Here is a 23,793-nt window from a genome sequence, read left to right as displayed (position 1 = left end):
CTGGGACTAATAGCCTGAAACAAAGTAAAAACCCATGGAGGCTTTTCACTGAAAACAATTAGGAAGTGGGAAAAGTACATTAGAATACATAGTTGTTACCATTCTTTTGTCCATACAGTGCATTTTTACTACATAAACAAAGGTTAGTTATTAAATTAAAATTTAGAATATGGAAGGGAAAAAGCTATAGAGAATTTTAAGACTGAAAAAAACTTGTATGGTATCAAGCTGCTAATAACAATAAGTACAATGACATTTATACATAAGTGCATTTTAGAAGTCTGTCCTTTTTTGATGTGACTATAAAAACCCTGGGTACAATTGAAGAGGTATGGAAGAAACTTGTTCACAGAAAAGTACAACCAACCACAGGTCACTTCTCCTCAGCCTCCCCCATAATAAAGTACCATTTCTTGGAAGAGAAGCTAGTGCATGTATATTATAGCAAATCACCGTGATGGTTACTACCATAACAACTCAAATACGTATATCTTTTATCATAGGCTTCAATATCCCATTCTCCTAGTTTTGATTTTATCACCATTTGAAGGGCCAGACTTTTCAAGAGACTTGATAAAAATTTTAGTTAGCTTCTACATTTTTGTGGCCATTTATCATAGTATAGCAAAATTAATGTCAGTTGTCACCTCTAAAACTTCTATTACCAAAAAGTTACTTTCTTATGAGACAGAAATGGAGTCAACTCTTAAACAAAAGCTTAGTTTTGCATGAATTCAATGCAGTTGTGCTAAAAAGTAGTCAAGATAGTTATGTGTCTTGCTAAATATCTAGCCTAGTATCAGTCAGTCCAGTCTACTTGCAAGTTTCCCAAAAATAAACAGTGATTTTTTTACCATGTTAGTTCAAATAGTTCCATCTTTATTTAGGATTAAGGTATCAACTCCATCCCCCACTTCCCAGTAATTCTATTAATGGCTCTATTATCCATGGGACAATCTTTAGCATTATAAAGTCTTACGTTAACTCAGAACCTAAGAATCAGAAAGCAAAAAGAACCCAATAGTAGTTGAGCAGAAATTGATGAAACAAATAAGATATCTGGTTACAGAATAATTCCTCTTACAAACTTAAATTCCAATAGCCAATAAAAACATGGTCCTCATCAACTATACTTCAATTAGAAAAAAAAAGACACCCCAAAACCATTGTCCTCAAATAGGGAAAAAAAAAAAACCCAAACATTTAATAATAATTTGAATATGTTCAGCTAAACCATTGGAATGTCAAGTGAGTTTCAGTGATGAAATGGAAAAGGGATGTTGTTCATCCACAAATATCTAACTTGTTGCAACTCTAAGAATAAAACACACATACAACATGTTTGTGGAGACCACACAAAACTGTTCAAATTTAACAACTTTATTGAATTTGCAAAAGCATTCTACAGTAATACATTAAAAAAAAATCACATAGTACTTAGTAGGTACATGTATACATGTACATTTCAGAAGACAAATAACAAATAGAATTACTCCCAGAAAGCTGCAAAGATGGATAGGTTAGTCTAAGAATATAGTAATGGCTGTAAGTCCCAAGGGACTATATTTTGTTTATAATTAATACTACTATTTTCCATAAAAATACAAAGAAATTCGATTATCTAGTGCCTCTACAGTTAGACTCTCTCATCTTACAATCATAGAAATGAAAACAGAGAATAATATATTGCTTTATATAGACACACAGAAACTGGGATATAGTAGGAATTCTTATGACTTAAAAAAAATAACTTAAATTTGCTTTTAGAATTTAGCTTAGATTAAGCCTAATCATACATGAATTACAACGTACCTTAAAAGTGTTACTTATTAAAAAAAAAGTCCCATCTTTCCTAATTCATCTGACTATAGTTTTACAGTGATGGTGAGAATGCACTATCCCAAGAATACTATGGTCTAGAGCAGTATTTCTCAAAGTGTAGTCCACCAACTGCTTGCTACCAGTCCATGAACAAACGAGGCATTTGCGCCAGAATGTAAATCAGCGCACTGTCTTTCCTCTACCAATAAAGTTTTACCACAAAAATAAAACCTGTCATTCATCTAGATTCAAATTCTGGTACACGCTTATCTTATCTGTGGATCAGTAACAGTTTGTAGACTGGCACTTTGAGTTGCACTGATTTGGACTATTACAAACGATACTGTAGATATCAGTAAAAAACAACACAAGTGAGAAAATAAGAGAAAATATGTAGACAAGTTCTGGAAAGTAATAAAATATTTAGTAATATTTAAAACCATGGAGACTCAACTTATAATCTAGTTAATGGAATTTTCTTAGTTTTGAAGAGTTGTAAAATCTTAAAATAGGAAAGACTGAACTATTTGAGGAAAAAATGCTATCTAGAAAAGGTTTAAACTGTTAGTATCAGGCTTTCTTTCTGTGCAACTAAAAAAAAAGGCAGATATATGTAGGCAATTACTTTTATACTAAAATTTAATTGGTAGAAGTTTGACACTTTGAAATTAGCCTATTCTGGAGACTAAAAAGACATTAGAAAATTCTGGCATAAGAGTACTTTAAATTCCTAGAAAAGCTGCCAAGTTCCCCATATCAAAGATAAGATAGATATCTTTATTCTTAATTTTATTAGTGTTTTTTCCCACTCTTTTTAATTACTTTGAATACTTCTCTTCCAAATAATGTTCCGCCTTTAAAGGGAGTAACAGCCAGCTTATTCTTAGAAGCTGGATTAATTTTGCAATCTTTTAGCCAGAGATACCGGCGACCTAAAGTGGAAGATCCCATGGTATAAGCAGCCATTTTTATTTCATCAAAGGCAGCTTCACAAAGAAATGAGGCCGCATCATATGTTTTGCTTAGCATCCCAAGTGCCTGGTGCACGTGACTAGGATCTGAGCTAAGAATTTGTGCAGCCTGACTAATGTCTGCCTGCATAGCCCGAACTACAAAGGCAGTATGGGTTGCAATCTGCAATGCTGATGCTGCAGCTTCATACGTTCCACAAAGTGCTAAGTCCAACTGTTTATCACAGGACTCAGGGGAAGCTGCCTGAATACCTGCTGGTGGAGTGGCTTCAGAAATAAACCCTAGGATTTCATCATCTACTTTTGGAACTGATAATATCCGTGTTGCCTCTCTGGAAGAAATTGGATACTTGCATGCCAATGAAGGCAGCTGCCTGCCGATTTGCTGCCACTCCTCTTCAATTACTTTTAAAATAGATTCATGGAAGGGAAAAGATAGTTCGGGGGCATCTATTTTATCATGCTGTGATTGCTTAGATATTTCTATGCCTAAGGTAGTCAGTGAGTGAGAGACAACGGTTTTTGCAGAAGAAGACATCAGTTCGGATCCAGGTATATTTTGAAATGCCACAGAGGAACCTGAATCCTTTTCTTCTACTGACTTTTCACTGAGTCTAGGTAATTTTCGTGGAGGAGACAGGGATTCTGTTTCTCGAAAATTAGGTGCATCAATTCTCTTCCATATATTTTCTACATCCAGTGGGGGTGTAGAGCTAGAAGTCCCAGGCAAACTACCTACTCCACCCTGGACCAACAGAGAACTGACGTAATCTCTGATTGCCTTAGCCAGTGGTGGAGAAATTACTTGTGATCTCTCAGACTCTTCTAGTGCTCTCCTTTCACTGGAGAGAACTGACTGATCTGAAACATGGGACCTCTCAGTACATAATGGTTGAATTCCACTTTTCTCTCCACAGTAAATATTTTCTACTATGTCTTTATAGCAAGTACTGGTGGTTTCTTTAATCAGTGAAGGAGAAGCTGCAGCAGAGACCAACATGGCAGCGAGTTCATGCTGAGGAGATGTCGAAGAACTTTTCTCTAAACATCTATCATGGCTAGACTTGGAGGAAACAAACAAATTCCCTCCAGAAGCTAACTTCTGCATCTGTTCCCTGCCAGGCAAGGCTGTGGCAATAAGAGGTTCCCTAGGTGGGTCTCCCTTAGAAGAATGTACTTTCTTAGCTGCCTGTTGTTCAGTCCTGCCCAAAGGAGGACGGGTGGAGATTTCAGGAAAAGAAATACCCTGAAAAAATCCACCAGAGGGAGTAGTTGGAAGTTCAGAAAAAGGAAAAAAATCCCTAGTGGACTTCACTTTCTTGTGTTCTTTCTTCTTTCCTGTAGAGGCAAAAGAGGCAGGAAGTTTAAGCATTACTTGTGTTTAAGCTGATTCTATTCTTTGCCTCTTTGCTAATAACATAGTGCTGTTGAAGGAACATTCTGAACAACCAATTTGACAGACTGTGCCCTGGCAGGCAATGCTTATGGAGATATAAACAATTTGAGTCATTAAATAGTCATGAAATTAACAAACAAGTCATATGAATTAAAAATTTATAAGTGTCAAGTTGTTCTTAAAATAAATTTTAAAAGGTCATTTATTTCATGTACTACTCGAAAAATATTTATATACCATGGCCAAATTTTCTTAAAATAGTCTACTAAAAACATGTCAAAATATTTACTATAAAGTTTTCTTGAAATCAGATCTTCTAGCAAAAACTATAAATTTAAATGCTTATCAATATGAGAACAGAGAAAACATGCCGTATGTAAATACTACTGCTACATATCAATTACGAGAAATAAATCAGACACATGTAATAAATCAGTAAGAGATCTTAATATAACAGAGTAAAGAAAAGCAAGTGATAAGATTTAGCATATCACTTACACAAATTTTTTTTCAAGTACAAGATAATACCATGTATTAGGCAGATGCATATGAAAAAGTATTTAAAATCAGGCTGGAAAGATAATCATCAAATTAATGATAGTGGTTGCTTCTCTGGAGATGATACTTAGAAAGGGATAACTGGGGAAACTTTGTCTCTACTTGTAATACTTTTTTCTCTTAGAAAGATGAAATTTGCAGCAAAAAAGATAGAGAGTGATTTTACGTGACAAAAAATTAGACATTTCTACTTTTCTGTTTCTTAGAATTCTCAACAAAAGGTATTTAAATCAAATTACTTGGAGGACTACTCTAATGATATGAACAAAATTTACATATATCTTGGTAATATTATTTAAAATTTTATCTTCTTCATGGTTACTGTATGAGTCTGAAAAAAATTTGATTTTTTTGATTATATACTTTATTAACATCATATAAAATTTTACCTTCTTCATTGTCACTGTATCTGTCAGAGTCATTACTTCCATTCTGTCTTGTATTTTCCACTGAAGAAGAAATTGCCGGCAGAGGAGTAGAAGATCTAGATTCTGTTCCTTGTTCCCTCAGTTTCAACAGCTTTTTCTCATATAGCTTCCTGGTTGTTCCTATATTAAGGCAGAATTTGCTTTATTACTTGTATTGTCTTATTTAAGATCCAGCTCAGACATTAGCTTTAGAAACATTAAAGTGTTACTTTTCACTGTTTCCTTTTCTAAACTTAAATGCTTAAAAATACTACATAATGGATTCTTTTCTAAAATAGGTGTTTTTCTGGGATGTTAATAAATGATTATAACAATGGTTTTCTGGTTTTGTTTTTTTTTTTGTAGAATGAAATACATAATAGATTGATTTAAGTCTTACTATGGATAACCTATTGAAGAGCCATGTATGACTGAGTATCTCTGACTGAAAAGTTTTGAACTTTGTGTAATTTCTCTAGTACTAATAGTACTTGCCTTTGTAGAAAAATCATGTTTATAAACAGAGTGTACTCCTCTGAATTATTATGATTAAAATCCCACAACTCTAAGAGACTAATATGCCTATAAAGGCCATTTAGTTATGGGAAAAGTCCTAAAAGTCACATTTTTTAAAACTGAGTATCTCTGACACCTAGCACTGAGTAAATTTACGATGTTAAATCATATTTCAATATACTGCTGCAGTAAAAATGACCTTTTACGGAAAATGTGTGTTACAAAGAGAAATGATTTGCCAATTAGATAGCAAAGTAAAATTGATTATAAATAATTCAGTAACATTTCAATGACAATTTAAAACTAAAAATAGCTTTTACTTTCTGTTTTACACTAGCTATATGTCTTTCCCTGATTTCTATAAGATGAATAAAATGATAAACATATATTTTTTAGAAACAACACGTATCTCAGAATGTTACAGATAAGTAGTCTTAAGATGAACAGCTGGGGAGGGGGAAATAAGGAGACGCTGGCCTTAAAATTTCAGTTACACAAGATGAATAAGTTCTAGAAATCTAAGTGTAGCTTGGGCTACAGTTAACAACACTGTATTACATCCTTGAAATTTGCTAGGAAGGTAGATCTTAAGTGCTCTCACCACACATACATGCATAAAAGAAAACTCTGAAGTGATGGATATGTTAATTAGCTTGATTATGGTGATCATTTCACAATGTACATGTATATTAAAACAGCACGTTGTACACCTTAAATGTACAACGTTTGTTTGTCAATTATACCTTAATAAAGCTGGGGAAAAAATAAACAACTGGTATATCAACATGTAATTTAATGTATGTTAATACACAATACACAGTCTTCAGCACCTCCCTTTTGTAATTTTAAATGAAAAATATAAAAAGGGTATCAAATGTCTGTTGGTAATTATACTAATAGGCTTATTATCATCTCTTGGGAAGCCGTACATTAAATAAGACAAAAGAAAGACAATATTCTAAATTCTTATTTGCAACTACACCTATAGGTAAAAAACAACCCCCAAATCTACAGTATTCAAAAATTTACAGGGACTTCCTTGGTGGTCCAGTGGTTAAGCATCCGCCTTCCAATGCAGGGGACGTGGGTTCAATCCCTGAGCAGGGAAGTAAGATTCCACACGCTGTGGGGCAATTAAGCCCACGTGCCACAACTAGCGAGAAGCCCATGTGCTGCAACGAAAGCCCGTATGCCACAACGAAGATCCCACGTGCTGCAACTAAGACCTGATGCAGTCAATTAAAAAAAAAAAATTTTTTTTTTACACAACTTAGAAGATCAAATAGAACTTTCTCATCTTGAGGTTATTGCCAAGACCCTCCAAAATTAAGGCACAATCAGCCTTGCAAACTCACTGACTTAACAGTAACCAAATGATGAAAATCCAGGGTATTTACTTTTAAGTTTTCCTTTTCGGTTTGTTCTTTAGTTTTCAGTTTGTTCCTGAATTCCAATCAAAACAAGACTTTTTAATAGGTACTTTTAATGATAACTGAAAGTGGGTACTACGCTGGGAATTGAATAACTTGAGTTCTTTTAAGAAGTCTGTCACTAACTTACTGATTTGGATTAATTTGGCCAGCTATGTTACCTCAGATTTTCCTCAATTGTCATATAAGACCCATATGTCTCATCAAGTAGTATGACAATGGGCACAATACGAAACAATCTCAACAGAGGTAATCTTGGGGATTAATTAGTTCAATTCTCTCGTTTTATTTCCCTCATTTATATAGTTAGGGAAACTAAGGTCCTGGTCATATAAATGATTAATGACAGACTGGTCCTTAGAACGAAAACTCTACCTGCTAGACAAGAGAGGAAAACAGTGTGGGGTACTGCTTCATAAAAAGATATTTGAAATTTTATCAGCTTACCCACAATAGGACCAGGGTTCACTCCATATTTCACAAGCTGATCCAGAAGTTCTTCATTAGAGAGCTCGGTTACATCTAGATCATCTTTATCTTCTAGTCTGGGTTTATCAGTTTTCTTTGTGGCTTTCTGTAAAGGAAGTCCAGTTGTCATTTCCACATGAATTTTTAAATGTTCATTTATTGATACTATATAAATAACACTGCATACAATAAACATGCAAATTTACCTTCAAGTTGACTTATAGTAGAGCTTAGCAATTTGATTAAATTAAAAGCAACTTATTATTCAAAAGTATTTTCTAATTTCAGCTGTAATTATACAAGCCTAATAAGCCAAGCAAGTAACTCAAATTTTAGATATTACTGTTAAAATAGTCAATTTTGGTTAACTATCTAAAGAGGTGATGGCATCAAAAATTCAAAAGAGCAAAAAGTCTGAGTCTAAACATTTTCATCCAGATAACTGTAAATACAATTTACTACTGGTTTTTCTATAATCCTTGAAAGTTTAAATTAATCCAGGAAAGTTTAAGATTTTACCATAAAGGTTAATACATGTTATATATAAAAATGATTTATTTTAAACAAGCATATCAAAATTTAAGAAGCCCAAATGAATATTCTTCTTGTAATACAGTGACTTTAAAAGCCAGTTTTTGACTCATGAAGGAAGTCAGACTCTATGGCTACATATCACCTATGACATGGCTTTGTTGCCACACATAGTCTATATGACCATTTCACTAAGACTAGCTGAAAAGCGTGGAACAAGCTTTGAGAAAAATTTTAAAGGCAGGTTTTAAAATAATTTAAGCAATGGCATTCTTTATTGGAAAAACTATATAAACTTCCAAGGTTAAACAGGGTAAGGGAGCAAAAGTATGGTTAGCTTTTAGGGTTGTGGCAAATAGCTTTACAAATGTCTCAGTAATCCCAGTAACCATCAGAGGACAATATAAACGGCTGTTTAAATAATGGCCACAAACATCAAAGTCAATGTAGGCCCAAATTACTGTTTAAGGCAGAAGAGTCAATACTGCATCCTAGAAATATTTTATGGAAAATAGCAAAAATCATAGAGCTGGGGACTTCCCTGGTGGTCCAGTGGCTAAGACTCCAGGCTCCCAATGCAGGGGGCCCGGGTTCGATCCCTGGTCAGGGAACTAGATCCCACATGCTGCAACTAAAGATCTTGCGTGCCCCAACTAAGACCCGGTACAGCCAAATAAATAAATTAAAAAAAAAAGAAAAAAAAAAATCATAGAGCTGTATGGGCTGTTTACTTTCCAGTGATGCTGAGGGGGAAAGAAAAATCAGGCATTATTTGTCATGTATTAGAATTTGTTTCTCAATCAAATAAAAATGTGAAATACTTCATATAAAAACATAATAAGAACAATGATGTCAACTCATGAGAAATCTTCAATACAATTTTTTAAATGTCTGTGAAAAGTTACCAAGGGTACTTTCAGAAGGCTTTAATATTGTACTAATGTAGGATCATTAAGCTCAAATCTTAAGCAACTCACACCTTGATGTCAAAATAGCTGCCCAGAGTCTAAGAGTTCTATATATCAAATCCTTGAATTCTTTAGAAAAGACTTCTTTTTTTTTTTAATCAGAGACCTAATCCTGTGACCTACTTGAATATTCCAAAAGTGTGGACAGGTTGGGAAGAAAAACCCCATTGTGTAACATAAATACTTTAAAGAAAAAAAAGCAGTCAGGTACAGATTACTTGTAGAAAAAAATCCCTCTAACCATAAGAATGTTCAAATCCTACTCCTATAACCAAACATCCAGGAATTTCAACTTCCTGAAGCAGCGTGAGGTTTTCAAGAAATAATCTGTCTTTGGCACTAACTACATTCTGATTTTTATTAGTTATCTGTACATATGTTTTACCTTCTCCAGATGATAAACTCCTTGAACAATAGTCCTTAAGCCTGGTTTGTTATCAAAACCTCAAAACTTTAGGAAAAGTTGCCTCTATTTTAAAAAGTCTTACCCCATTCTGGGTCCTAATATTGGGCCTGACAATCTGTATTTTGATGTACAGCTCAGGTGATTTTAGATGTAGCATTTAAGAGGGTAACACAAAGCAGGAGCACTGTCATATTGTATCCCAAGCAGCTAAAATTAAAAAGAGTGCCTGACACAGGAATAGGTACCTGATACATGTTTTGTTGAATGAATGAATCAAAGTGCCATCTGGTGAGGGGGAAATTAGCCACTTATTTTAAAAAACCAATTTCTTATTAAGAAAAAACAAAGATTTAGCATATCCAAGCAGGAAACCAACTCCCTCACATTTTCTTAAAACATATTGAAACTCTACAGCTGTACAAGGAAATTTTAAGTAAAGGCCAATAAACTGGCATAAGGTAAGTCAAATAGAGCAGGTGCTCATAACGGGCCACCTGAGTTTTATTTTTACGGAGAAAAGCTCCAGAAAAGTAATGCCATTCTATGAAATATCAAATTTAATAAGAATAAAAATTGGGAGTATACATATTTATCAAGCCAGCAGTTTCAACCAGGAAGAAGGAGCCATTAGTTGTAATGATTTCTGCCTCCAGAGAGCTTTGTTCCTTTAAGCAAATCATGTAATCTCTTAGTTTCCTTCGGTCAAAATACCAAGTACCAGCTACGTGCCAGGCACTGTTCTCCAGTTTCTTCCCAACTACCAGATGATCTCTAATTTCTTTTTCAACTTTAAAATCCAAAAGTTCTGTGATATCACCTATGAACCACTCTTATTTAAATCTCTACCATTAGTAGCAAAGATGCTGAAGTATAACTAATTATTACTACAGAACAGATTCTATTGAGCATTTATATACCAAATTGTGTTCTAAGTGCCTTATATGTATTAACTTATTGAATCCTAAAAATCCTATGCGATAGATACTAATATCCCCATTTTACAAGAGAGGAAACAAGTCCAAAGTTGTTCAGGTAACTCAGGCAATCTGCATACCCAGTTATATGGTAACATTTGAGCAGACTTTACGTACATATCACTTTCACAAACTTACCTCATCCACTTCTGAATACATTATGGTAGCACTGTATTGTTCTGGCGTTAAATAAAAACGACAAAATTCAGAAATCACATATTGTAATAGCTAACATGTGCTGTAGTTGCTGAGCACTAGACATCTTCACAAATGCAACCTCAAGTAACCCTCTAAGTTGCTATTAGATTATTCCTATTTCAGATGAAAACTGAGCATCTGATAGGCAATGCTCTTTGTTCGAGGTCATCTGAATAAGGGCAGAACTGGAATTTGAATCTATAATTCTGATTCAGAAGTCTGTATACTTAACACCTTAGTGTAGAATATAGTGGTCAATTTATGATTTAACTTTTACTACCTAACACACTCTTTACTGTTCTGTTCCATGTCATTAAATATTTCCTGTTAAGAATTCATAATTCATCAGATCAGACCATTCAAGAATGCTATGCTCCAATGGATTCCAAACAGCTACACTGCTTTGCACCCTGAACGAAAAGGCAGACCATCAACTCTGTATGTAAATGTTTATTTTTGTGTTGACAATGCTGATAATTTCATCACTGGAAAATACTGGTTACCATCAAGATGCATAAAAAGCATAGAAATAAGAAAACTAAAAATTAAAACCAAATTTTGAACATGCAAATATTTTGCCCTATCACATCAAGTGTACCTGACCATGGCAATGGCTGAAATGAAACAATTTCTCCTTTAGTTAAAAATACTCTTCATAAACCCATGTTTAAATCGAAGGTATATGCTATGTCCTTGGCCAAATCCATGTTAATGTTTGTTTTAAAATGTTAAAAATTCACCATTTAAAAAAATCTGCCTTATCTGAAACTGTCAAACATAATTTGGCTTTCTCCTAGAGCATAAATATTCTTTAAGAAATGTGACTCTATATTGTTATTACACATAGGGCTAACAATGACTAGAACATAAAACACTGTACATATAAAAGAATAATTTTATATACCAATTATTATAAATGGTCTAAGGTTGTCTTCTTATAAATTCAATATATTTTTTTCCTATGCCTGATAAAAAAATTTATCAGACTCCTTAGTTAAATTAGGACTCATTTTTACTTAATGTGCTTTAAAGAGGAAAGTGACGTTAGTGACGAACTACCACTATTAGCTTTTTCAAGTTGTTGACACCACTGCACCCAACCCAGGGTACACTTTTTTGAGTTTTAAATACACAAGGTAGAAAAAACTTAAAGCTGTCTTTGACACAGTTGATATCTATATGGATTCAAACATTGAGATACATGCTACTGGACATAGGAGGTTCTCTTAAAAAATTAACTATGGTGGTTGGCAGGTCTGCAGAAATCAAACTCCTGCAGTTAAGAGCGCATGATAGGAACTCAAAAATGTTGGATAATTGAACTGAAATTAAAAAATTTTACATTCAGGTTCTTCTTACACCCCAAAGAACACAGGGTAGATCGGGACATACACTCTTTGAAAAAGTTGAAGGAAAAACATCAAAACCGAGACAGCTGTTTCTGTCGACAGCGAATCATCATCAAAATAAGAATGAATAATCCTATCATAAACATACAACCAAATACTTCCACAGCTCAAGAATGATACATTTGCACAGGAGACCAACATAAGGTTCTATAGAAGACTTAAAAAAAAATGTGCTGATTTAAATGGAAGATATTTCATTTTCAACCACATTTTTACTAATAGTTTGAATATTACTTTCGTTTTCAGAGGGGTTGGGGAGAAACAGGTAAGGGATATACTTTATTTCAAAAATAAATTTCTTCTTATGGAGTACAGTGGCTTTCTTCAAATTCAAAAACAAGACATGAGAAACAAGGAGGTGCGATCCATCTTTTACTTAACAAACCAATATTTATTTGGCACTACTATGTGCCATGCATCGATTTAAGACATAAGGTTTTCAATTTCTCTAAAGCCCAGGCTAAGATTTAATTAAATATACATGTGTCTATTATATCTTTCCTTCATTTCCATCTGGGTAGTCCAGAAAATACACTGGATAAATTTTTTAAAACTTAAGATAACTTTGAAAGAAACAGTCATTTTCAGTTATACTAGTAATCAGTACAACTCTAAACTCCACTTTCAAAGTTTTACAAAGCATTGCACTTTACACCAGTCACTAGTTTTAACTACATTCTATTATGCTTTGTAGCCTGATAACCAGGCTGATTCATACTAATAGCACATAAAACCCCAGAGAACAAAACCCAACTATTCTCAAACGAAATATGCATTTGCTGGAGCCAATCTGAGTTTACCTAGGATTAGATATCCCAAATTGCAACAATGACAGAGCAGAATGTCATGAAATAAACATTTCTCCTGATTCCGAAGCTTCTCCTTTTTTCATGCAAATACACCAAAAGGAAAAACAACCCCCCAAACCCCTAAAACCCAAGCCCTAAGTAACTAGAATTTTTAAATATTTGAGCGTCTATGATAACCACTCAAAGGTGTATTTTAAAATGCTCGTTTAATTTTGAGTAACGCTGCCCCGCCAAAAGACGGCCTGCTGCTGGAAAGGAGTAACACAAACAAGAAAAACATAAACCGTTCAAAAAGCCCTCCATATGCAAAAAACATAAAAAGGCGGGAATTTCTTCATTTCAAATTTTGGTTAGGTATCAGTATGTCACAAATTGCCCTCCAGGGAGCGCTCTGAGACCCGGTTACTAGTCATTTCTGTTAATAAAGCGGGAAAACGCTCAAACGTAACCTGTAGCCGTTTCGAACTGATCCTCCTTAGGGCTTTCGAAAAGGGCAGGGAAGTCCCTGTTCAGCTGCCCACCTCCAGCGGCCGGGCGTCCAGGGACACAGAGCTGCCTGCGCGCGCCCATCACCCGCGCGCAACCCGAGAGCAAACGCCAACTTCACACCCCCCGACACACCGCGGCTAAAACGCGCGCCCCGCGGCCTTAACTTCGGGGATCTCCTTTCCGGCGCCCTTCCCTCTCAGAGCCCGAGAGCCCGCGGCGAAGGGGCCGAGCCCGGCGTCCGCAGACCCAGAGGCCAGCCCCCCGGGCGGGTGGGGGAATAGCCCCGCCGCCGAGGGAGGGCTGCGCGCGCGCGAGGTGGGGGGGGGCGCCCACCGCTAAACGCCTGCCTTTGTGGCCCCGGCCGTGCGTCCTTACCCTGCCGACGGCGGCGCGGCTGCGGCCCGCGGCGGCGGCCCCGGAGCCCAGGACCGGGGTAGGTTCGCGCTCTTCGTCGCTGGAAAAGTCCGGGGGCCCCTTGCTGTTGGCGCCGGCGGCGAGCGGCGGCCGGTTGCGCGCCGTGAGGTGCTGCAGGTAGAGCTGCACGTACACGTCTTTGCGCTGCTCCCCGGCCGGGAGCGTCACATTGTTGGCGACCAACTCACTCTTCAACTTCTCTTTCGTCAGGACCGAGGGGTCTTCCAGGAACTCCGGCATCTCGGCGGCGGCGAATCCCCTTCCCCGCAGCCGTTGCACCCGCCGCTCACGCCGGCGCGCTCGCTCCTTGCCCGGGGGGTGGGTGGGGGGCCGCGCTACCGACTCCGAGTCTCACAGCTCTCGGCCGGGACTTGCGCCACGGAGCACAGCGGAAACTCGCGCACACAAAGCCAAGCCAACGCCGGACACAAAAGCCCCTGCAGAACAAGCGGGGCCCAGTGCAGCCAAGCCAGGAGTCCGCACCAACCCCAGCGCACACCCCACGGCCAAGCGAGAGCAGCCTCTTCGCCCACGCCCCAAGAACGGGTGCCGCCATTGGCCCGCGGCCGTAGGAAGCGCGGCGGTGATTGGCGGGACGCCTCGCGCGGGTTCCATTAGCCGCGGCGCTCTGGTAGAGGTGGTGGAAACGCAGTTTAAAAGCCGCTTGGGCGGGAGCTCCGTCGCGCGGCTCGTTTCTGTTTCCCGTTTCCCCATCCTTCCTCTTAGGATGGCGATAAGAGGCAAGTCGTACTGCTTTTTGTGCGCCGTTTCCTCTCCCTGCCCCTCTGGCGAAGCGGCTTTTCTCTCCGGGGTCGGTCGCCGGCGAATGGGCCGGATTTCACGGCAGCTGCGAGTACCCGGGTCTGGGCCTTTCTCAATCTCGGGACACTGGTTCACCGAAGAATAGCCGCAGCCTTTCCTCTCCAAAAGCTAGCCTTGAAGGGAAAGAAAAGGAGTGAGGCGTTCATGTGGACGCTCATCTTCCTCGATTTGATTTACTTGGGGGAGGCAAGGGGAAAGCGGGCAGTTAAATCTCCGTCTCTGCTTGCGAACGCTTCTTTTGTTCCCGAAATTCGGAAAAAGCCAGACCTTGACTACGGGGCACTTTGAACTACCCTTGAATTTGTGACGAAATTGTATTGCCAAATGTTGCACTTGCCTCTTACCCTAAAGAAGGTTGGGATCTTTCTAAATTATTTCATTTAGTTATTTGGGGCTCAATTGCATTTTGTTCAGAGCCGTCTCTGGGTTGGATCCCTCCACCCGTAAGTATCTTACCCGTAACTTAAACCTAATGCTTCATAATACAACGAAATGAAATGATTTAGGAATTCCTTAATGGATAACTTACAACTGAGACAGGTGCATTCTAGATTTTAATCTTAGGGGAAGCCTAGTGACTAATAATTAGGCCGGAAACCCTAATCAAACCCCTATTACAGATCCGAGTTAAAACTTGGTGGAGTCTCAGAAATTTTACAATAAAAATGTCTTTTTGAAAACAAATACCATTAACGACAAACGTTTAAATACCTTTCGAATTTATATGTTTCAAGATATTTTCTTCCAAGAAAAGAAAGAAGCTGATCTTGGATTTAGGGTGTCTTAATCATTTCCCCAGATTCTGACCTCCAAACTATGTTTCATAAGCTACTTTAAAAAAAAAGTTTATCTGATTTCTGCATGGTTGTTTAAGTTCCAGTAAATTTACTGGAAATACTAAAAATGTTTCCTATGAATTAAGCCATTTTATTTTTAGAAATTGAGGAGACATTTCTTTTAACGATAGTCTATTTTCCTAGAGGCAATTTTACTAATTATTTTCTAAAAATATCAGTATTTACATATATTTGAGCAATAGTATTCAGACCAGAAATGCAAAATAAAAATTGTATTTTAATTAGCCAGTTGTTTCGTAGGTCTTTAGGTTGCTGTGTAAGAGTTACCTTAACCATTACCTATCCACCCCCAGCTTCACTAGGTACAGAGGCAACGGTTTCATCTTCAGACGGTGAACTGAGCTGACAGGCGAACGACCATAATTTCGCAGTGACTGGTAACCCCATAAATGTAGTCAGTGAGTGTGGGATGGTCCCAGGCAGTGTGCCTGGCACAGTTCAGTTATTTCTTCCAGTATAGTCTCAAATTACGCGCAAGGCAAAAGTCCTGAGCAGAATATCTGCAAGGCCACAGCTAACGGGTTTATTCTATCCTATTTGAATTAGCAAGTTATCCTGTTAAATCGTTACCTTGCTAGTTGAAGGGGTTGACTTGACTTACTAACAGTTTTTAAGAGGTAGGTTTTGCCGCTCTAACTGAAAAGGGTCAGAGTTATCAGGGCTTAGTATTTGATCTGACGAGGGTGGAGTACATAGAAGGATCTCCAGCCTCTGATAGCTGCCCTATGGTCTGAGGATACCTGGGCAGCTAGGTACCTGAAGTGGATCTTCAGAGGAGGAGGACGCATCACTGACACTTTGAAAATAATAATCTACGTAAATTTGATGCCAGTAGAGTACAATGCTGGAATCACAGAGCCACCTGGAGGGACATCTGAGGGTGCTGCACTGGAACTCTGCTTTTTTCATAGGGCCATTGTACCAGAAATTTTCCAGGCAGTTTAATTCTACCTTTTACCACAAGCAAAAAAAAAAAAAAATCACCTGTTGAGTCTGAAAGTTGTTATATTTTATTTTTATTTCTGATTGAGTTATAATAAACACATCAATACAATATTAGTTTCAAGTGTACAACAGTGATTCTATATTTTTATGCTTTATGAAATGATCACCATACAAAGTTGTTAAAATATTTTTGACCATTCCCTTATGTGTACATTACATTCCCATGATTTATTTTTTTTTTTTTTTATTTTTTTTTTTAGGTACGCGGGCCTCTCACTATTGTGGCTTCTCCCGTTGCGGAGCACAGACTCCAGACACGCAGGCTCGGCGGCCATGGCTCACGGGCCCAGCCGCTCCGCTGCATGTGGGATTTTCCCGGACCGGGGCACGAACCCGTGTCCCCTGCATTGGCAGGCAGACTCTCAACCACTGTGCCACCAGGGAAGCCTTCCCATGACTTACTTATCTTATAATTGGAAGTTTGTACCTCATAATCCCCCTTCCCCTATGGCAACCACCAGTTTGTTCACTGTATCTGAGAGTCTGTTTCTGTTTTGTTTGTCCATTTGTTTTGTTTTTCAGATTCCACGTATAAGTGAAATCATACAGTATTTTTCTCTGTCTGACTTATTTCACTTAGCCTAATACCCCCCAGGTACATCCATGTTGCTGCAAATGGCAAGATTTCATTTTTTTTATGGCTGAGTAATATTCCAGTGTGTGTGTGTGTGTGTGTGTGTGTGTGTCTATGTCTATGTCTATGTCTATCAATGTATATCACATTTTCTTTATCCATTCACCTATGGAGGGACACTTAGTTTGCTTCCATATCTTCGATGTTGTAAACGATGCTGCAATAAACATAGGGGTACATATATCTTTTTGAATTAGTATTTTTGTTTTCTTCATATAAATACCTAGAAGTGGAATTGCTAGATCATATGGTACTCCTATTTTTAATTTTTTGAGGAAACTTCATACTGTTTTCCATAGTGGCTGTACCAATTTACATTCTCATAAATAGTGTACCAGAATTCCCTTTTCTCCACATCCTTGCCAATACTTGTCTTTTTGATAATAGCCCTTTTGACAGGTGTGAGATGGTATCTTGCTGTGGTTTCGATTTGCATTTCCCTAATGATTAGTGATGTTGAGCACCTTTTCAGTGTGTGTTGGCCATCTGTATGTCTTCTGAAAGTTCTTTTAAATATACACAGTACTGTACGCTACAGGCCAACATTAAAGATAACATAATTCACAAAGAACTGCATTCTAGATGCCTGAAATCAATGTTCCCTGAGTAAAAACATTCTCATTCCCTCTCATTAATTCTGTCTCCTTTTCTTATCCCTGGACACTATCAAAAGGAGGTTACTTGCAGATTCTACATTTCTCAGGAGACATGGTTGATGTTGTAGCTATCAGACAGTGAGATTGACTTTCTACATCATCCACAAAGCCATGAGTTACCAAATTCTGAAATTTGTAATTATTTTGGAATTATCTTGGAATTATCTTGGAATTATCTTGGAATTATCTTGGAATTATCTTGGAATTATCCTAGATGCATCCAGGTATATCCCCAGCATCACTATTTTTAGTGATGAAGGTAATTTTGATTTTAACTCTGCTGTAGAGCTCCGAAGTAGAGGGTTTTTTTTTTTTTTTTCATACTCTTATGTACCTTAAGGCCGAGAGGTTGGGCTACAGAGTTTGGGTGGCCTCTTTGTTCCTGGTTACCACTTCCAAACGATTTCTCCTCTTTCCTCCTTCAAAAACATTGGAAGTTCATATCATAAATCACACCTCATCCTCTTTACTGCTATAATTTCTCAACCCTTGGCCAATCTCCCTCAGAAATTAGACCATTGCTCCATGCTCTAAGTTTTCCTCACCATCCCTTTTGTCTACGTTCTTTGTGAATTAAACATTCTAACAGACGGCCCATGTAACACTGACATTGGGCCTCTTAGGTCTTTGACCTCTTTATCTCCAATAACTTGTTCCTCTATTCCATCTCATCCATCCACTCCAGTGGTAAGACTCTGAACCCTGTCATCAATAGCTGTTTTACCTTCTAAATCTCAAATTCAAGCATCCCAATTGTCAATCACTAGCCTCTTTTCCTCAGCTCATTTATCGTATTCTCACTGACCAGCAATTCATTAACCCCAACACTTTAAAGAAAAACCTATTATCCTGCTCCTGCCATCATATAATCATTCCAACTCAACTGAAGTAGATTCCCTGATCAATCCATATAATCACTCTTTTGCAAACATTTTCAACTCTCATACTCCAATGTCTCTATCTTTCTTGCTTGGAAGAGCCTCAACCTTGCTGGGACTGAACCTTGCTGGAACAAACTTTCTCACTGCTTGCGCCCAAGTAGCAAAGATTGCTGGAGAAAAATCATACAACAACTGGTTTTAATTCATGACCTCAGACCTCACAGGAGCACTCGACACTGGCTGACAAAGCTCTTCATTCTCTGGATTAACCATTCATATCTTCACTTCTCAAATTGCTCACATCCCTTCCCCGTACCTCTCCCCATTTTCAGCTGGTAACCTTGCTTCATACTTGAGAAAATAGAAACCATCTGTAGGAATGCCTCAACTTCAGACGGTCAAATCTGCACTCATTTTCTCTTGCATCTTTCTTGCTTAAATTGAAGTGGTGTCCTTCTATCAGAGTGAATTCCACCAGTTGTACTCTGGATCTCACCCTTCTGTCCTCAAGGACTTGATTCTTTCAGTCATCTCCTGTGAAATTTCTGAATTAAAAAAGACGATGTTTTATTTTGTGTTACAGTCATCCAATATAACAAATATTTTAATTATCTTTGATGTTGAAACAGGTATTAGAGATTTTTTTAAAAAAATCTTTAAAATGTTACAGCTTGGGGGCTTCCCTGGTGGCGCAGTGGTTGAGAGTCCGCCTGCCAATGCAGGGAACACAGGTTCGTGCCCCGGTCCGGGAAGATCCCGCATGCTGCGGAGCGGCTGGGCCCGCAAGCCATGGCCGCTGAGCCTGCGCGTCTGGAGCCTGTGCTCCGCAATGGGAGAGGCCACAGCAGTGAGAGGCCCGCGTACCTAAAAAAAAAAAAAAAAAAAAAAAAAAATGTTACAGCTCTGGTACCCAAAACTTTGGGAAACGGTGGAAGGATATTTCTATGTGAAACCACAGATTTTTTTTTTTTTAATGATGCTATTACTTTGTCAGAAAACTCTTCCAAAACCTTTTTTTTTTTCCTAAAACACTTGATAACTGCCTTCATTTCCCTTTTTGGAGTTCTTAATGTTATTAACATACAGGTGACTTTTTTATTTTTCATATCCTGTTTTGTATAGGACTTGGTTGTGGATTTAAGGATGTCACCTCAAACAGCAGTTGATGAAATACTACATGGTCATGAAAATCATGTTCTTGACATTTATTTAAGAATATGAGAGAATGTTTACAACACAGCAGTAAGTAAAATACAAATAGAAAAAGAGACCCATGTTAGAGTAAGATCTCAGTTCTATAAAGAACTGAAATGTGTATGGATATGTGTATATTTAAATGGACTACATGAATATAGACCAGAACGTTTGTAGTAGTTTCCTCTAGGTGATGGGGACAGGTGTTTTTTCTTTTCTTCCCTATGTTTTTCTGTATTTCCCAAGATTTCTACAATGAACACATACAATTTTATAATCATAACTACTTTGAATTAGTGTGAGAAACTGGGGAATCACTTGGCTTATCAGAATTCAGAATCTGTTTTTCAGTTTTCATTTCCAAAGTCTCCATTTTATCAGTTTATCCAGAGTACATCAGTCTTAGGTAAATGATTAAAAATAATTCAAAAGAGAAAGCTTATTAAATAGGTGAGATAAATGTTCAGTGCTTCTGTACTAGTGGATAAATCCACTTGTATGAATAAAAGATACACTGGAAACTTTTTAGTGAAATAGAACAAAATCACAGAGCTATTAAGTGTCAGGATTTGGGAATTCAAATATGAATTTGTGTATTCCAGAGCCTCTTTCCTTATATCATTACTATACAATGATTGTAGAGGTTTAAGTTAAAATGAAGTGTTGGATTTTGGGTCATTTCAAAGTTACAGCAAGTTAGCAAATGGGTCATTCTGAGAAACTACAAATGTCCAGCCTTGGGAAAGAAGCTGGAACCTGTGAAGTGACAATTTTAGAGCTATAGCACTATTAATAATGACATATATATATTGCTTTACTCCCCTGCTACCTCAAAATGTGGCTGTATTTGGAGATGAGGCCTTTTAAGAGGTGATTAAGCTAAAATGAAGCCATTAGAATGGGTCCTAATACGATCTGACTGGTGTCCTTGTAAGAGGAAACTTGGACACACAGAGAGACACTAGGGAAGTGTGCGTACATTGGAAAGACCATGTGAGAACACAACAAGAAGGTGGCCATCTATGAGGCAAAGACAGGCCTTAGAAGAAACCAACCATGCTGTCACCTTGATCTTGGACTTCTAGCCTTCAGAACGGTCAGAAAATTTCTGTTGTTTAAGCTACCCAGTCTGTGGTATTTTGCTATGGCGGCCCTAGCAAGGTAATGCATATAAACCTCTACTTTTATAGTTGAAGAAGTCAGATCACAGGGTGACCTTGACTCATAGAAGGTATTTATGTATGTCCACTGGATGAATAAATGCCTTAAAGTCACAAAGAAACTTCCATTATTTTTCAAGATCTTCCTTTATGAGGACTTTTTGAACTACCCAAAGCGGAGTTAATGTCCCTATTTTAAGCACCCTCACACCACTCTGTTCATGCTACTCTCATGGCACTCACCCCAACATATTACGGTGTTTGGTTACTTAATGTATCTTTTTCCTGCTGCTCAAAAAAACCCCCACTTTCACTCTGTATCCTTTTCCTCAGTGTTTATCACAGTATCAGTGGTCCATAAATATCTGTTGAAATGAGTGACCACCAAAAAAGAAAGGGAAGAACAAACTACACAGAATAAAAACACAATTTCCCATGCTATATTAGGTTGAAACATAAGAAATTAATATTTGCTATTTTCAAAATACTGAGCAGGAAAACTTGGTGACTTCCACAGAACATATCCAATAATAAAAAAAATTAATTTCTCCTAGTCTTGCTATTCATTTTTTGTACAACAGACATTTGACACATGCCTGTTAAGGCACTATTCACTACTAAGAGTACTGGAGCTTACAAAGGTGAATGAGTAAACTTTGCTCCCTGCTATGAGAGATTAATAGTTGAAAGTGGTACCTGATTTGTCACCACTCACATTAATTGGTGAAAATATAAAAGATGCATTGGTATCACTTAGGTCCAATGGATTCTAGCAAGTTTTTTCAACAGTTTACACCTTTATTATAAAACATTTAGTAAAGAGTAGGATCTGGGGTCAGTCACGCGGTTCAGAGTCTCGGGTGGGTAGCTATTCTTCTGTGTGCCACAGTTTCATCCGTAAGCGTGTACAATGTGCACACATTGCAGGGTTGTCTACAGTGCCTGGCACATGGGCTAAAGCATGTAAACTATTACACAAAGTTAGAAACTGTACCCTGTTGGACTTGCTTTCCGAAGGCAAACGGGTCTAAAATTGTTTTTGGAAAAACAGCTTGTACGGTATATGTATCGTATGTTTCCTGTTAAGGACCACCATGGGCTGATATGCCCACGAATGCACGACAGTAATAGCTCACATCTCTATGCATTATGCACTTTGAATGACAGAGAACTCACAAGGCCAAACAGTAAAAAAAAAAAAACAAAAAAAAACCAGCCTTAACGTTTCACGATATATAGTGATTCTTGTCTTTTTGCAGACTAAAGATTACTGGGATAACATTTGAATGAGGAAGATTTAATCCTAAAATCAAAGGCATTTTCAAAAAATGGCGGGAACACATCTAGCTTTATAGAAACCAGTGGGCCTAAAAATAAAAACCATGACCCCGACGTGATTCGAACACGCAGCCTTCTGATCTGGAGTCAGACGCGCTACCGTTGCGCCACGAGGTCCTGCTGGGCTGTGGCTCACGCAATTTCTTAGAACTCCGGTAACATGGCGTCTCTTCCGGGCACGCCTCGCCTTGTCTTCCATTCTCTCCCTGCCCCTCCATCCAGTTTAGGTCGGACTGGAGACTGATTCTTTTAGTGCCAAGATTTTCCTCACAGCTATCCCTCTACCTAGGCAAGGATGGAACTAGCAGAGGCGGGAGAATGGAGTTTCCCTTTTAGTCGAGTCTCCAGGGTCAAAGGACACCGGTCCTTCCCCTTCTTCTGCAAGCGATTTCCGTTCTAACCTGCCCGGCTAGGGGCGGAGACTCGGCCCTCATCTTCCCCACCCCCTCCCCGTTCAGTGGGCTGAGTTCGTGACCTCCGTTTGGAATTTGGCGGGGGCGCTACTGCGCATGCGTAGGCCTTCGCCAGCTAGCGTCAGCTACCGGCTGGGAGCGCGCGGTGGGTTTTTAACGAACGTTTTCGTCTTTCTTAACCCTTCTGACAACAGTGTAAAGCGTTTACTCTCGGAGTTGGCTTTTATCTCACGGTGAGCATTAAGCTTAAAAGTTACCACTTTGAAAAGACGCACTTATAAAAAATATCCGCATGTTGTGTTACCAGCCATGCTGGGCAGTTGAATTACGCAGAAAATAGTAGTAGTGGTTAGTAAAAGTAATCTCTTCTCCCCGTCGGGGAATTGAACCCCGGTCTCCCGCGTGACAGGCGGGGATACTAACCACTATACTAACGAGGAGCTGTTCGTTCTTTTTCTCTCAAGTACTACTTCAAGGTAAGGAGAGATTTTTTTTCCCTCCTACCACTCACCTGCGAGTGTGAAAATAGCCTGTTGCTCCTCACATTATACATTCTGGGCGCCTTGGACTCTTTTCGTCCCTGAAAATAGTAAATGGTTTAGAATAAATGAAACAAAATGCGCTTCCAGTTTTAGTGATGGTGAACTGTTGAACATAGTTTGCCAGGACTTTTCATGCTTTCCAGATGATTTAGGTTTCTGGCGGGAGATTTTTGTTTTAAGTGACCAAGAATACCGAGTTGACACAGGGTTTTTTTTTTTTTTAATTTTAATTTTATTAGAGTATGGTTGATTTAGAATGTTGTGTTAGGAAGCAGAGTTTTACCTTCACAAATTTATATATTTTTTCTTTAGTCAAAGTTCAAGGGTATCATATGGTTGCCAGATGTCAGGGGCAGTCGGAGTTGCCCCACAGTCTAGTGCCTCTTCAAACTATTTGTAAGCTTTTCAGACACAAAAGGGCTCACGCAGGCCAAATGAAATTTTATTAGCTGATTTTTCCTGTATTTAGGTCTTTTTCCTGAGGCGTCTACAGTTTACTCGGAAATGACAAACACTTAAATGGTTA

At 38.2% G+C, this 23,793-nt stretch overlaps 1 protein-coding gene and 2 non-coding genes across 6 annotated transcripts in view; all 3 read right to left on the bottom strand.

The window, feature by feature from the left end:
• The window catches only part of TMPO (thymopoietin), a 31,783-nt gene extending 17,485 nt beyond the window's left edge, over positions 1 to 14,298 (bottom strand). For 3 of the 4 annotated variants that reach the window (XM_004269514.4, XM_012532909.3, XM_004269515.4), the window contains exons 1-3: positions 13,727 to 14,289; positions 7,547 to 7,673; positions 5,136 to 5,294 (exon numbers count right to left, since the gene is read on the bottom strand). In XM_004269514.4, the coding sequence (XP_004269562.1) occupies positions 5,136 to 5,294; positions 7,547 to 7,673; positions 13,727 to 14,005 (565 nt within the window). In that variant the 5' untranslated portion in view covers positions 14,006 to 14,289. Of the gene's footprint in view, positions 1 to 1,364; positions 4,131 to 5,135; positions 5,295 to 7,546; positions 7,674 to 13,726 lie in introns of those variants that run through there. The other variant, XM_004269513.4, reaches the window with a different exon arrangement.
• An 8,059-nt stretch (positions 14,299 to 22,357) lies between these two features.
• On the bottom strand, positions 22,358 to 22,429 carry TRNAW-CCA (transfer RNA tryptophan (anticodon CCA)). Its single transcript has one exon. It is a non-coding gene; the product is annotated as a tRNA-Trp (tRNA).
• A 664-nt stretch (positions 22,430 to 23,093) lies between these two features.
• TRNAD-GUC (transfer RNA aspartic acid (anticodon GUC)) lies at positions 23,094 to 23,165 on the bottom strand. Its single transcript has one exon. It is a non-coding gene; the product is annotated as a tRNA-Asp (tRNA).
• Positions 23,166 to 23,793: the final 628 nt, after the last annotated feature.

The sequence above is a fragment of the Orcinus orca genome, chromosome 11 (assembly GCF_937001465.1).
Source record: "Orcinus orca chromosome 11, mOrcOrc1.1, whole genome shotgun sequence".
Lineage (NCBI taxonomy): Eukaryota > Metazoa > Chordata > Mammalia > Artiodactyla > Delphinidae > Orcinus > Orcinus orca.
The sequence above is the reverse complement of the archived record's forward strand: the minus strand, read 5'-3'. Positions and strand labels throughout refer to the sequence as shown.